Consider the following 16,164-nt stretch of genomic DNA (forward strand, 5'->3'; position numbering starts at 1 on the left):
CGTGTATCTTTTGGTCCACATCTACGTATCTATTACTTTCAGTCACATTTCCACATGTTATTGTATTTACAAGATACAAGTCTTCAATCAGCAGGTTGGACAATGGCTTAAAAATCCCCTTCATGGTAGAGGGGTGAAATATACAGTAAAAGGTACATTAGACATTCCTGAGATCATGCACAGGCCTACAATATGTAGAATACTACTACAGCAGATAATGATTATCTAATTCATCATTGATAAATATAACACTTCAAGTTGATGCAGTACAACCACTAACATTTATGTATTTAACCTGGTTCTAAGCAACACATTTATTGTAGGTCTTTTAAAAGAGCAGTTGCTGGGATGACACTGCCATCTGCAGGATCATTTGATCAATTTAAAAAAAAAAAATCTGACTAAAGGGACATAAAAAAAAGTAATTGGAAGAAATGGCACCACACCACCACACACACTCTGAAGACACAGAACTGAATACACCATCACTGCTACATTTGCAATCAAAAACAGACTTAATTCAATCTTAAAAGCTCAAACATTACATTTTATTTTTTAAAACTGCATGAATACTTTGAAAGTCAAATGAGATTGTATTAACAAGTGATTGGAAACCTCTGTGAACATGAGTAACAAATAGGAAAGAAAGAACAGTCATATAATCAAATTGATAATATGCATATTTAATGATGTATGATATATAAACAATTTTCCAAGAAACATTTTTTATTCCAAGCAATACTTTCCAGTTTAAACACATAATCAACAAATGATACCAAGCAAATACTTTCATTAAAACAAGTACATATTACTAACATGTGCTTTTGCTGAATCATGACCATTGCTTAAAACCCCTGTAATAAAATGTTATGTTGTAGACAACGCTTCATTCTCCCAACACCAGTTTGGGTTAATGTTGTGCAGAATGCTGCAATGGCAAAGGACAGCATGAAGTATTAAGACCAAAGCGAAGGATGTGAAATCTGAGCAACAATCCTATTTCTAATGCAATCATTGCCATTCAAAGTGATGGAAAATTGTTTATAAAAAAAGTAACTTGTACAAATGACCCTTTTTAGTACAAAAGCTTGTAAAATGTAGTTGTGGTGCAAATCATTGCAGTGTCTCTTAAAATTGGTGGAAAACATTTGCAATAGTGATGACAGTATATGCAGACGTGACTTGGGCCAGCTCACCAAAAACAGCCATTTAATTTTTGTAGCAGCTACATTTCCAGTTCAGCATCTAATATTAATCGAATTACTTGGAGAAAAAATAATTAAAACGCATGAAAATAACACATAAATAACACTGAAAATATAGCATATAATGGGGGGAGGGAAATCATTTCCCAAACACTAAAAACATAACAATGTTTAAAAGATGGCAGTAGAAAAATAAAAATGTCCATATCCACCATTATTCCGATATAAACAACATGAAATGAAATCAATTGTGATTTTGCTCATATGTACTTAAAAGTGATTATATGTATTTAGAAACCGAGAAATAATCCAGATATGATAATCATAAAAAAAAAGGTTTTGGATGCAGTGAGGTATTAGCTCATTCCTGTCTTTCACCAATATATTTGATTCAGGCACCGTTCTACTGAAAGAACTTGAGGCCTGCAACAAGGAAGAACTTCTCCAAGAAGATCTCAGAATCAAGGACGGCAATGTGGGCGGCCCGGCCGATCAGGGAATTGGCTGTGTTGGGCAGGGCATGAATGACATCAAATCGTACTAGATTACAGTCTTTGTTCTGGAGTACTGGCAGCAGCAGGTTCTCAATCATCTCCGCATACACAGGACCTGGAATGGACAAGAGTGAAACAAGCTGAAAAGGGCAACACTTGTTGGATCTTGTGCATTGACATTCTACAATTTTAGTTTTTGGATTCATGCAGTCGCTCCCATCTTACCGGTTTGTTTGTCCTTTACTGCAGTTTTGCACATTTCTATTCGGGCAGAATGATAGGGGACGTAGCGATCCTGCAGTGATCCCACAAGCACCACATTTTTGAAAAACTGCAAACCTTCAAAAGCAGATAGATAGAAAATAATTATCTCTATGTTTCATTGCTCATTTTATAAATGTCTGTCGAAAAAAAAGAAAAAAGAAAAGCTAACCAGATTTCTTGCTGAGCTTGTAGAGGAAAGTTTGGCGAGGGTCAGAGTTATCACGGCACGTTAGCTGCAAGAGTGACCCTGACTTTTTCCACTTCTGCATGAACCAAAGGCCTAGGAACAAACAGATGTGAGTGAAATATCTGATACTAATAAGATGTGCCATCTTCAACTATACGTTGTATCTCCCTACCTGTGTTGACCAGAGCAGAGCTGTTGTACAGTGTGCCCAGGTGAGGTCCAGAGAGGGAGAGGAAGGTGTGCAGCCTGCTCAGGTAACATTTAAACCGAGGCCTGGTCAGCACTGAGCGAACAATGAGGGTCCCCAAGGAATGACCCACAAAGCTGCAAGTGAAGAATAAGGAATGACCATAATGAAACCAAACAACAATTATATACATATGTGTCACCCTTTCAGAGATTACATTCTATAAAAACAGGATGACACAATCTAAGTAAAGTTGGCTTTGAAAGATTAAACTGGTTTCTAAGGTAACGAGCACATTTTCTTTCAAAGATTTAGTACCTATGTTGTTGAGAACACTTCACTCAAGTAGAAAGCTGACTGCTACTGCATCATGCGGCTACTTAATGAAAAACGTATACTAAGTATTATATATATTTTTAAAGATAAATATGCATTACATTTGGGTAGGACAGAATATTTTACCTTATCTTTGACACTGTGAGGTTGTATATCTGAATGTACTGGACTATTTCATCCAGCAATCGGTCCGTCATTGAATCAAAATCAGCAAAAGTGTCATTCTGTGGAAGTAAAGAGAATTCAATTAAAATAAAAGACAATGTTTTGGGTTGTATTTGGTTCTTTAACATGAATGACAGCGTCTGCATGCTCTGCCACTCACCTGGTTCCTCTCTGACATCAGGAAGTCGATACGAGCACCAGGCAGTCCAAGCTCCAGGTACGTTTTCACCAGTCTGAGGTCTGCACTGTTACCTGCAGCAAGACAAGGGAGCACAAATACACCAATGTTGTTTTACAAACAACAAGACCCTACTGGACTTTTAGTAATAATAATAATAATGATTCCTACCGTCGAGGCCATGGACACAAACTATAAGATGAATGCCTTCATCACAGCTTTCATCTTCCTCCAAGCTAAAGTAGGGCACATTGGATGCCAGCTCAGGTATTTCACTGTACAAGAAGCCAGGCAGCCTCAGCTGTTTCATTTCTTCCTTGGCCTTAATGAACCTGCATAAAATAAAAAGTCGATAAATATTTATCTATAATGAGCAAGATAGGAAAAAATATCAGTATAAAGTACACGATTAAATTATATGATAAAAAAGGGATACTCACGATTTCATCTGTGGTGTGGGTGCACATTCATACCAGTGCAGGCTGGAGGAAGAGGACGTGGAGGGACATGGAGGTCTTGCCAAGCTGTAGCCAACACTGCTGGAGGCTAGGTTGGAGCAGATGGGAGCTTTTGATAAATCTTTTGTTTCATGGGGGTAGCCGATGCCAAGCTGTTCAAACAGAAGACTCGTTTCTGAAGCCGCTGCGTCCCCGACCGCACTTTGCTCCTCATCCACAACACCATTGACAAAAGCATAGCCATCGCCTTCCTCGTAGTAACCGTTCTCAATCATGTCTTGCTCTGGTTCGTCCTCGTCATCCGGGACCGTTGGACCTGCATGGATTCCCAGTGTGATGGCAGATGTTTCTAAAGGGCTGATCTCAGACACATCTGTGCTAGAGCGTGAGCCAAAGTAGTTCTCCACCATCCCACGCTTCACTATGTCAGTGCTGCTGGTGGCAGAGTTACTGGATGGGCAGGTTGTTTGGGGCTCACTACCAGACTCCTTCTGAGCCCCAGAACCAGCTGCTCCCTCAAAGGCAGGTTTTATAAGTTTGGAATCACCTGCAGCCATGTTAGGGGTGCAGGCCACGTCAATGGCAGGTCTGTTACCGTCATCCCCAGAGAAGACTACACTCTGCTCCTGCACCAAAACACTGGACTTACTGCTTCTGACTGCTGCTCCGCTGGAGCCCCTAGAGGAAACCTCGCCCTCATCATCTGAGGGCAAGGAGTTGATGGAAGTGAGAGAGGACTGGACTCCACTGATACCACTGGTATTTTCTGCTGCCACACTGGGCTTTTGCTGGTATTGCTGAACAGGTCGTGGGGCGGGGCTTAGGAGGGTTCTCTCAGGCTGAGGGGCAGCCACACCTGATTCAGTGACACATGTCTGATGTCCTGGAACAAACTGAGTGTCAAAGGAGCTGGGCTCACTTTCAATGCCTGAATCTGAGAAGCGAGAAGAGGCATTCGGGCCTCCTACATCTGGCAGCCTGATGCAATCACTCTTCCCCTGTACTGACACCAGACTCGACTGGCTTTGCTGCGCTGCCTCTTTAGCCGGCCTTTCAAACACAGAGTCCACCACAGACGGTTTTGAGTCACAGAGGTCTGTCTGGGTGCTTAGAGTCCCCTCAGTCCGACATGGAAAAAGAACTGTTACTTTGTCTCCTCGGTATGGGTCATTGTTACTTGGTTTCACCTCAATTTGCTTAGGCCCAGCAGGCCACTCAGGTTGCTTTTGTTCGACGTGGTCAACTTGTTCATCTTTGTAAAGTGGTTGGTTGCATGTAGCACTAGCCCCAGTACCTGCCTGAGGATTGTTCTGTGCATCCACGTGTGTAGGCTTTTTGAAAAAGCCTTTCTGACAAGCAGCAGTAGTTGTTGTATTGTCATCTGTAACACAATCATCAGCACTGTGAGCTGATGAAGCACCAGAGTCAAAGACTGAACTTGCAGTAGTCCTTAAATAACTACTTGTGTCTCTCTGCAAGGTATCTGGTTCCTCTTCTTGGTTTAGGGGAGCTTCCCCTTCTTTGTGCTTTGTGTCACTAAAAGGAGCTTTGAGGTTCTTATAGCCCACCAGCACTACAGTGTCTTTGGAGCCCTGTCTAATCAGCTTCTTAGAGTTCTCAGTCTTTGAACTTTTCTTCAGTTTCACTGACTTGCCTTTGGACTTTGGCGGTGGCTCAAAGCTATCTGGCCAGGTGTTGTCCATAGTGGCACACTGAGCCTCAGGTAATGGGCTGGCTGCTGCGCTACACTCCTTGGAGTTAGGCTTGTCCGTTTTGCTGGACATTGAGCCAGTCCTCGAGTTGTGCATGCCAAGCCAGGGTCCATCGCGATCTGTAGAATCAAACCAGGTTAAACATAAAATAGGTACAAAAAATGCCATTTGTCATTGCCAAATCACAGTACATCTAGTTTTATGTCAATACTGTATTACTAACCTTCAGTGATAGAATCAAGGTATCTATCCTCAAAGATGATCGGCAGAGAGCTTACATCGCCATCAAGGTCTGCACATTCCACTGGAAGCGGAGGAAGAGACAGGAAGTAGCTGGAGCTTTTGATAGCGTTAGTCATCTGCTGGTGACTGTGAGCGCTGATGTAGCAGGGGAGAAAGCTAATTCAATTGGAATCAGGTATGTCCACACTTGACTATAGTATTTCAGACGAGTAGCTGCTGGCACAGGCTTGAAAACTGCAACACGACATTTCACAACCAAGACGAACAAGCCCCTGCAACTTACTGTAGTTCCTGATATGCTAGTGCAGATTGTCTTGGATGTTCAAGACAAAAGAAAGCCTCAGCAAACCGCCTTACCTGTAAAAAACACATTATAGAGAATACTTTCAATTTCCACAGGTTTGAGTAATAGTTTTGGATAATTGATCATACCAAAAAAAGGTCATTTTAACTCAAAGGTGACAAGTCAAGTTATGTAGAGTAGATGATGTTAGAAGTTGAGACTCACTCTTAGTGTATGGTGCTCCATAGCTAGTAGGGCAGCAACGTGCTCCTGCAGGGACACCACCTCTAGGAATTGTCCCCATAGTGCCATGAGCAGAGAGCAGAGCTGAGCCAGGTTCATATTCACCAGCTCTGCCAGCTCGTCAGGGGACTCGGCTTTCTGCTGAGAGTACAAAGACACCCGTCACCCACCAGAGGGCTGAAGTGAGCATTCTCCCTAAAACCAGCACTGAGAACAAGGCCTAAAGTTCCATGCATGAGGACGTTACATAGGGTAAAATACAGTGAAGTAGATCCGGACATTTCTTGATTCTCAACTGATTTGTTTGTCACAGACAGTTATTTTTAAAGCATATAAAATGTCCCTCCTAAAGTTAATTGTTACGTGAATTAGACAAACAAAAATAATAGCTTTGCACCTAAACCTTCAAAGAGTAAAGTCAAGTACAGTTATCCCTTATTCCCACAAAGTTTGTACAGGCCAATATAGTTTATCCAATTACATTTGGTTCAAACTAAGTAATTATCTATACATATCATAAAATCCTTCTTTTATAAGCTGCATTATAGCCTTAAAAATGTACAAGCTTGTCTTTTTTCCATTCCTGTGTTTTGCTAACCTATGAACATTTGGAAAAGTGCTCTACACTGAAAAGTACAAGAGTCACTTGACCTGCGTAATGTACCATCATCTACAGAAATTCCTAGCATTCCACTGCGCTGCAGCAACACATTTTATACCACTCATAAAATTCAGTGAGCCAACTTATCAACCACTGAGAAGTGGTTATCTCACCTACTCAATTATGAAATGTTGAAGAGGCTTTGAATTCTACAAATGATTAAGAAACATTTGCTTGTGCTTGTCAATCTGCTCACAAACTCTCTAGCACCCCAGGCGATTTCATGGCATCACTTCTCCAGAATTTCCAGACAACTTTTGCAACCAGGCAACCAGGCTAGTATTACTGCTTGAATCAAACTGTATATAAAAACATGACTGCCTACTTCCAAAGAATCTGGAAATCTTACTCATTTCCTCCTGTTATTGAGAAACATTGATTCAATCATATATGTTTCACTTTTGCAACGACTTCTGAATGGCCCTGTTCCATATTTACCTCCTTCTGCCTTAATCAAATAAAGCAGGCTTTTTGCTTCCTATAAAGGTTTTGCATCAGTGCATACTGAATAATAATAATCAGAGACAGGTCTTACCTTGACTTGTTCACATAACTCAGCTAGACGGGCCTCTAGATCGAGTTGTTCTGTGAGGAGGCAGAAGAACTGCGTTACTGATATTGACTTTTTAATCCATCTATTTAGTGATACAGATTGTTGTTAAAAGAGCCTGGTAAACAGGCAGAAAAAAGAAGTGGTGTTAGACAGCACTGGTGTTTGAAATACTTTGTATACAACTTCTACAGAGCCCCTGTGTTAGGAGACACTTTGACCAAGGGCTATTTAAAAAGATGGAAAGACAGATCAATATATACTGTAAGATAAAGATGGCATAACAGCATTTTAGGAATACTGCTCTGGAATGTGTGACACAGGGAGAACATGGTGTTTTGTACAAGAAGGAAATTGAAGGAAAAAAAGAGAAAGGCTGACTTGAGGTACTGTAAGGGACATACCTATGTAGACGTGCCTTTGACTTCGGGGATAGGGTCTTCTGAGAACTCGCTCATATAGGACTTGCATGCTGGGCTTGGCTAGTAAGATTGCACATATAGGCATATTAAACCTCTTTATTAGTTGGTTGTCTCAGATGGGTTAATATCCGTCCTCTTGTGTGGGTTAGGGTTAGTGATCGATTGTTACAAAAAAGATTTGCTTTTATGAGCTTCAGTTTACTGGTTAACAGACTTTTCTTTTGTATTAATGAGTGCAAGTATGATTTAGTAAATATAATGAATATTCATAAGCAAATCTGGCAGGTTAAAGGTCGGGTAGTCTGTTTAGAATATGCCAATGTGTAGGGATCAGGTGAAATGATATGAGAACTGAACACACTTGGAATATATAACACACACTGACGCTGGAAAGACAAAACAATGACAATTCATCCACAGAAACAAAAACAATAATCAGAGAGTATTACACTGTACATTACTAGCTTATGCTCGGTTCTTTGAGTACAAATGATAAGAATGATAATAAAGAGTGTGCAGGGACATATTTGAATGAGTTTGGCATTTAGGATTCTACCATTTACAACGTCTCGTAACCCCACACTCTGATATGTGTTGATGTGAAGCCACAGTGTTTGTTTACCTAGTTCCATACGATGGGAGGAGGGCAGGTCCTTGGTGATAGAGGTGAAGTAATCAAAGAGGCCCTGGTAGGCGAGCAGGAGATTGGAGCAGAGGTCGTGGTGCAGACTGAAGGCATGCTGCAGACAGTTGTCGGACACCAGGAACGTCCTGCCCTATGGGATCATGGGAAAACAGAGAATAAGGTACAGGTTATACAATTCTGTAAACAATATTTAGCTGAAAATGTGCAGCAATTGTAGTGAACGTTTGGTTTGTAGCCACTGCCAGGAGAGAAGACAAACTCAGACATGGCAACACAATCTGGTAAACTGTAGATCATTTGAAATTATATTTTAAATGATTGTCATGTATTGACATCAGATAAATACATTATAATGCTGGAAACATGATTCTTGATGAATTCTACACTGGACTATAGTAGCATAACCATAGAATCATTCAATAGAGGAAATGGTTCAAAGATGTATCGCATCAATCACAGTAGCCCCATGGATCACAACTGATTGGTCTGCTTGTTACTTCTAGACATTTATTTTGTCTTTGTGGCCATGCTTTGTAGCACAGATAACTGTAGTGGAATGTATTTCTGTCTATGTGCTGTTGTTGTTCCCAAGCTTGCTATTATGGTTGCACCGGGGGCATATCCCCCTTTCTGTCTGAATGACTCCGCTACACTCACATCTCAGAGGCAGCTTTAGCCGTCCACCTTTTCTCTGTCAGGAGAGGCCAATTACTCGCCAAATGTGACAGTGGTCTGAGAGTTCACTTTGCCCTATCTGTCAACAGCCTGACACATCTCCCTGTACTTCAAATGCACTGAGTGTAACACAGTGTACTACCTGAGGCCAAAAACCTGTCAAATCAGAGTCCACAGCAATGTCTGTGTATCATCAAAGCCTGTCTTACTGGCAGGAAGCTAAAACCTGCTTATTTTTATCCTTTCAGCTTCATTCCTCCCTCATAAAAGGAAAACAATCCAATATCTACAGCATATATGGAGTATTATTAGGTTTATGACAACCATTTACTTTTTATAAAGTGCTTAATTTAGCCCTTTGTGATACAGCAAAGCAAAAAAGATAAGGAGGCATTTGTTACACTTCCATGACAGCTCAGAGGTTTAGTTGCATATATTATTTTCATATACATAGTAATGGCTATAAATGAGGTCCACTTACATCTGCTGATACTTGCTTGACGTAACTGCTGCCGAACACCACGTTCTCTAGAGGCTGGATGACTGAGTCTTTGCTCTGTGGGGGAGCGTTGCGGTTCAGCCATGTGGTTTTCACTGGACGAGGCAAACTAGATAAACACACAAAGGAAATCCAACTTAGCTTATCTGTCTAAGAATGTAATGGGACACTTCCTATCAGGTTTCTCCTACCTCTAAATCCCTGCTGTACATGAATGTCAAGTTACATTCAAAGATAAGTTGATAACTTTTACTGTAATTTAAAAATGTTTTGTGTAAAGTACGCAATAGGTTTTTGTTTTAATTGACCACAAACAATATTCCTACAGTAAGTAATGTAGAGATTTATTTGAGATTCAACACTTCCATGAATGTAAAACTGTTGGTGTCTTTCATGTGTAAGGTAGCAGGCTGACCTGATAAGGGGCTGATGTAGTGCCACTAGGGAGGCATGGATGGCGACAGACACGACAGACAGGTGGAAGTAGTCAAACATGACATTGACATGTTGGTGGATGCCTCGCTGAAGGCTAAAGTGCAAACGAAGGGTGCGGCCACTGATATTCTGTAGAGAGCTAGGATCATCTGGCCTGGTGAAATGAAATAAGGAAACAGAAAGTACAATTTTAGCGCCTCATTGGTATAAAATGATGGAAATATTAAAAGTACATGGAGTTCAAATGTTGCAACACCTACGTGTAATCACCATCTGTGAAATATAAATCCAAGGAGAGCTGGAAATCGATGTCATTGAGGGTCTCTCCCACCTGAGAGTTTTGAGAAACAGTCACATTTAGAGCCAGTGTGTGAAGGAAGTTCATCTGCAAGATCGGTTCCATTCAAGGTTTTTTGATTTATGGCATCAGCTCTAATAATCCTTTTACATTTAGAAGTGTTTGGTTATTATACTCTGTTGTGCTGAACGCACACCACACCACAAGTTAAAACACTCCCACGTTCCTTGGAATACTAGTTGAACTTCTGCATTCCTTAAACAATGCTTAATGCTTCATCCTGACGCTAAACTGCTTAGGAATTATAAAAAAAAAAGTCCCTCTCTCTGCATTTCAGTGACATTCTGCAGGTGCATCCTGCTTCTTATGTCTTTGGTTGGGGACAGCAACTGTATTCAATGGGAGTTAAAAAAAGATTGGCCCAATTTTCTTGCCACAAAAAGTTCCGCACCAGCTCATTTCATTTTACACAAGGAGGACACAATAGGAAAGCTGTCAAATTAACCCACATATATTGGATTGGCTTTTCATGTACTTCTTTTTTTAAAAGTGCATCATAAAGAAAAATGTACGATGCAGACACATTCATTTAGGATTTGGGCAAGGGGCAAATATACAAATATCCTAAGAAAAGCATCTCTCTCTTGAACTTGCCTTCTTCTCATCAAGCAGCATCATCACTTTGAAGATGAGGACATCGTTGACCACAACCTCTTCATTCTTGTAAAGGATTTGGAAGGTTTTGCTGTAGATGACATCTTCTTGGACTGAAGCAGGAAATGCCAAATCAGAGCCTAGACAAAGACATTAGTATTAGCTGTGGATGTGCATTTATGAAAATAAGAGTTAAATGGAAATAGTTTACCTCTGCTTTAAAAAGGTTCTGTATACACTTTAGAAACACATCATCTGGTGCTGTGACAAGGCACAGAATATTTAATGGGTCAGGAGTTCTTACACAAATCCAGATGGATTTTGTAGATCTAAAAAAGGTATTGATATTTGTATAGGGCCAGAAATGATCAAGGTATATCTTATTAAGCCTGCATTGAAGATGAACGTTTAGTTCAGTTCTGTTTCACAGTCCAATATCTTGAGCAAGGTTTTCAAAGTAATACAAATGGGAAACATTTAAGAATTAAAATTCCATCCCATAATCCTGTTTATTTATGAAACAAAGAATTCAGTGCTTTGTGCAAAAATGAGCAGTGCAGGTCTCTCACCAAGGGGGGTGAGGCGTATGCACTAAGCCTTAGAGAAATACAGCACGGACAAGAACAAGGAGTGGCCTGTCGGATAAGCCAGTGCTCCACCACGTCCTGCTAACTAAACAAGTGAACCAAATCTGAAATAATAACAACTATTTTCCATGAAACAGCGCTTAAATATGAGAACTGAGATTAAAATAAGCTGAAAATATTAGAAAGAAAAGAGGCAGTGCATTACTTTATGCATACTGCAAGTTAGCAAAACATAACAGAATAGTTATATTGGAGATTTGAGGGGAAAGTGTGCAGGCTTATGGCTAACCAATTGATGCATTGGGGTATCTAAAAGAAAATATTATATTATGCTAATCTTTCAAACAGCATTACCTCCTGGGTGAAGCAGACTGGTCTCAATTTTGTGTGGAACCCTGGGTGGCACCTTCAGACCGGCACGGATCTGGTAGAACCTGAAAATGCAGACAAATGTTGTATTAGCTTGGTGCCACAGGGCAACACACCGCAAAGGTTAGCCACAAGTGCCTCTACTTGTAAAATGAGACTATACCGCTCATGGATTATTAATGAGCGCTTTCTTTTGCAGTCACTCATGTAGTAAACCTGAGCTCTTAAAACACTGCTGAGTCAGGAGCATAGAGCGGGAGTTTTATCGTAGAAAAGTGGGGTATCATCACACTGCCGTAGAAAATAGTAAAACCAGCATTAAAGACTACGACAGTTAGAGCTGTGAGGTTTAAACAATGACCCATTATTCCTATTTAGTTCAAAATAAAACCTTGCAATTCTGCTTTTGTCGTTGTTTCAATATTAACACCATTTGTTTTATTTTCTTTATTATTATTATTTTATTTGACAAAATACTATAAACATTATGCTAAATTAGGCTTACTAACAAACAGTTTCATGTTTGATCCAAGCAGAGATAGTTCAATCATTTTATTAACCCTGCAGCACAACGGTGATAAAGATACAAATTCAAATGTAGTGAGTCAGAAAAGAGAAGCTCCTTCAAAACCTGCGGAACACTTTAGTGCAGCTTTGACACATTTGAAAAACACTGCAATGAAAACCTCTACCCTTGGATCTTCACCTTGGATCTTTACTAGGATGTATAAAGAACCAACCCTCGTCTTCACTGAGAAGAAGGCCAACAAACACAGTTTAGCATATTCTATTCAGGACTTAGAAAGTATTTTCTCCTCCAGCTCAAAGTCTAAACAAGATGGTAAACAGTCCCCAATTGGCTAGAACAATCACAGAACCAAACCATACTTTTTGAAGTCCATTCAAAGCAAAGGGTTCCATCACATCTGAGTTTTTAATAAGTGAGGTAAACTTGTTAGTAACATATGATTGGAAAAAACATTCCTTTGCTAAAGCATAACTGAATAGCCACCTGCTGGAAACACATCGGCAAGAAGGAGCCGAATATAAGGCAGGTAGAGACACTTCTCACCCTCTTTGGAACAGGTCCACGTTGTAGAACTTGTGGAGCTCCACAGAGAACTCCACTGTGGCCTGGACTTCAGTCATCTTGGTCTTTACAGGCAGAGGGGCCTAACATCATCTGGGATACACCGGTAGGCCTAAGGATGCAACATATTTAAAGAAATCATTAGAAGAATACCCAAAGTCAAAGACTATGTAAGACTTTGGTGATGGTTAAGGTTTAATAGTTTATTATGAAATGAAGTCTTCATTTGGCATAGGTTGATCTGACCATTATAACATGACATATAATATGACAGTGGAAAACATTGCGTGTCCTTAAATACAGTATCATAAATAAACATAGCACCCTGTTATTTATTACAAACATTTTTAGCTCAAGACTTATTTAAGTATTCAAGAAAAAAGGTTGTGTTTGTGGCTGTAGTTGGGGTCTAATAAAACTGTGAAAAACAACAACAAATCATACAGATGGTCCCTAAATAAGTAATGTATGAAATGAATAAATCATCCACTGGGAGATAGCAGGTCATTGTCTTCATGCCAGTGAAAACCAATATGAGACACAGGCCGCCAGCATGAATGGTTGACACAGAGTCTTTAAGCAGAACAAAGAGTGCCAGGTCATTTTAATATCTAAATGTGCATCCCTTCCTGGAAGAAGTGATCTGTAAAAGCTGTCGGTTTGTTTAACACTAAATTAGAGTGAACACAGAGGACATATGAGGACACTAGTATGTGTGTCCTCCTACTGCTAAATGTGTCTACGTGTGAATTGTAAATGTCTCTGAAGCATTTATGTTTTAACCATTACTAATCTATACTAAGACCTTGAGATAGCCCCTTTACATTTTTTATAGAAATTGAAACAAATTATTTGTTTGACAGACAATTTAGCAACTCAGTAATAGGTCTAAGCAGATAACCAAAACTATCTTAATTGCAATTCTTCAAATACAATATTCCAACGACATTAAGGATAATATCTTTAAAAGGCAAAATATGTTTGAAATTACCATTTTAAAGTAATGCTTCAGAGTAGTCCTTGCCTTGAACATCATATTCTACAGACTTTAAACTAATGGCAATAAGGTTGCTCAGTAATAAATAATCAAGCAGCCATTCACAATGTTTACTAAGATATATTATTCATAATAGCAAAACACTAAAAGCTGCTTTTCTTTAGTCTTCTTTAACTGCAATGTGTACAATAATAGCATGGTTAGTGCTAGAGAAAAGGGCATTCATTAACATTTTCCACAAGTTGTCTAATGTAGACATATGTTTATGTTTATAATATAAAAAGGAGCACATTAACATTAAGGTCAACATTAAAGATTGTTGATCCAGTGAATGTTCGATATGTAGTTTAGTGTTGGTCAGAGAAACTGGTTTATCAGGTTTAGTCTTAGAACACACTGTGAAGATGTAACTCTACACTCATGTTAAGCCTAATAATAATGGACTATTAAAAAAGGTGGAAAAAGGCAGACTATAAACCAACAGACAATGGGGTGTTCGGCTGAAACGTTTGTTCATAAACTTAGATTTAATACAAAAAAGTATTTAATATGCAAAACGCCATAACCAAAAAAAAAAAATGCGACATTCCCCAGAAATAAGGCTATTAGTAATAAGGAAGTGTAACCGTCACTTAACATATTTCAAGTCGACATCCAACATAGGATAAAGTACACTAAAACATCCATCGTCAGTCTTATTGCAATGTTATTGACCTGGCCTTAACATAAATCGACAGATAATGTTCTTCTTTAAAAAGGGGAACCTTTACCCCAGCAGCTAAACCCCGAAACGGATACAGACCAGTTCAAAAACAGCTGTTATACTTATGACTGAGCGACATGGTTTTGGTGCTGGGGTGGTAAAGGTCCCTGGCTAGTGGGCAACATCTCGGCAAGGGTATCTTTTGGGTTACAGGTGGTAAGCTACCAAAAGAGCATTATGCCAATGGCCCAACAAAAGGTCACAGACGATCCGAAAAAATACACTTTAACAGACCAACGAGAACAATCATCACTTGATAGCCATTTAGCTAACGGTAACAGTTAGCGTCACGTTAGCCACCCCTCTAGCAGTTGTCCCTGGGTCTAACATTAGCCGCAGAGGCAAGCTAACGCTACTTACCATTGCGTTGGCAGGCTAACATTAGCTAGCTAACCAACGTTAGCTCCAGTTTCAGTCCTCTCTTCGTCCTTTCACGGTGAGTTGCTGACAGAAAAAACCACAGTATGCTGACTATTCCACTTCCTAGGCTGCTAGCGTGACGAGAGGAACGCCCTTAAAATAATATAAAAAGTTGAGTGGCCATGTATTTCTGTGAGCAGTGCTGTCTGTTAGCCCTAGAGCTAAGTAACTGTGCTCAATCTGAAGAGCTGACAGCAAGCGTACTAGCTCCACCTGCGCGTTTACGAACATTCAACTGCGCGTTACTGCACACTCTACATGCGCAGTTGACGCACATGCAATATTGATACATGTAAATGGAACATCGATACATGGTTTAATAACGATAATTATATTCCAATAATAACAACAACAATTATATAATATTTGTACTATTATTATTCGTGATTAAAATACTATTTTCTACACATTATAATAGAAATGTTATTGTTATTATATTGTGTATTTATTTCAACAAGGACCATGCATACAAATACATTAATCCCAGAAAAGAGAATATATTAATTATGCCAGATTATAGCTAATAGCTCATTTCCATCTACAGTCCTCAGGTACATAACAATCATCAACACACACTAACACATTGCATAATCTCTATCACACAAACAATTATAAAGCATGATTTAAGTACAGGTCAATAAAATAATACATAGTACAGTCAAAATATAATATTACAATAAAGTTACAATTGAAATACTCAGATTACAGTGTCATTAATGTTGGCATGACTGGTTGCTTAATATCAATTTTGTTTGCACCATAAGAGAATGAGTTCAAATCAATACAGGTTTTACATTCAATTGAAAGAGTAGTCCAGTGTTTGATGGCCGTAAATTGTGTCCGATAAAATACTTTAAATATGTAGTAGTAGTAGTAGTAGTAGTACTAGTAGTAGTATAGTAGTTATAGTAGTAGTAATAGTAGTAGCAGTATAATTGTCATTGTAGTTATTTGCATATGCCAATAACGCTGTCAAACATCTAAAGTGGAGGTTTTTCCAAATATGTGAGAAGATTTGTAATATATATGTATTTAACAGGCTGTAAGCTATTGTTTCACAAAATTGCAATTACATAGATTAATAAAATGAAAATACAAGTCCTCCTTCTTCTTGAGGATGCACTTTTTTTTCTGCCTCTGGGC

The 16,164-nt window shown here is 39.3% G+C and overlaps 1 protein-coding gene across 4 annotated transcripts; it reads right to left on the minus strand.

Moving 5' to 3' along the window:
- Positions 1 to 514: 514 nt before the first annotated feature.
- Positions 515 to 15,225, minus strand: fam135a (family with sequence similarity 135 member A). Of its 4 annotated transcripts, none has more exons than XM_010794676.1 (21): positions 14,962 to 15,225; positions 12,824 to 12,953; positions 11,737 to 11,816; positions 10,796 to 10,935; positions 10,104 to 10,174; positions 9,824 to 9,997; positions 9,391 to 9,517; positions 8,211 to 8,364; positions 7,571 to 7,648; positions 7,152 to 7,201; positions 5,938 to 6,096; positions 5,713 to 5,786; positions 5,410 to 5,564; positions 3,457 to 5,305; positions 3,188 to 3,348; positions 2,999 to 3,090; positions 2,800 to 2,897; positions 2,323 to 2,474; positions 2,133 to 2,243; positions 1,925 to 2,038; positions 515 to 1,814 (listed from the first exon to the last, which is right to left on the minus strand). In XM_010794676.1, the coding sequence occupies exons 2-21, from the start codon at positions 12,898 to 12,900 to the stop codon at positions 1,609 to 1,611; spliced, it is 4,122 nt and encodes a 1,373-aa protein (XP_010792978.1). In that variant the 5' UTR covers positions 12,901 to 12,953; positions 14,962 to 15,225; the 3' UTR covers positions 515 to 1,608. The 4 variants fall into 4 exon arrangements, with proteins under 4 accessions (XP_010792978.1, XP_010792980.1, XP_010792979.1 ...); XM_010794677.1 differs by having other exon boundaries at positions 516 to 1,814; positions 5,938 to 6,093; XM_010794678.1 differs by lacking the exon at positions 7,571 to 7,648.
- Positions 15,226 to 16,164: the final 939 nt, after the last annotated feature.

This window comes from Notothenia coriiceps, unplaced genomic scaffold, assembly GCF_000735185.1.
Source record: "Notothenia coriiceps isolate Sejong01 unplaced genomic scaffold, NC01 NC01_scaffold00037246, whole genome shotgun sequence".
Classification (NCBI taxonomy): domain Eukaryota; kingdom Metazoa; phylum Chordata; class Actinopteri; order Perciformes; family Nototheniidae; genus Notothenia; species Notothenia coriiceps.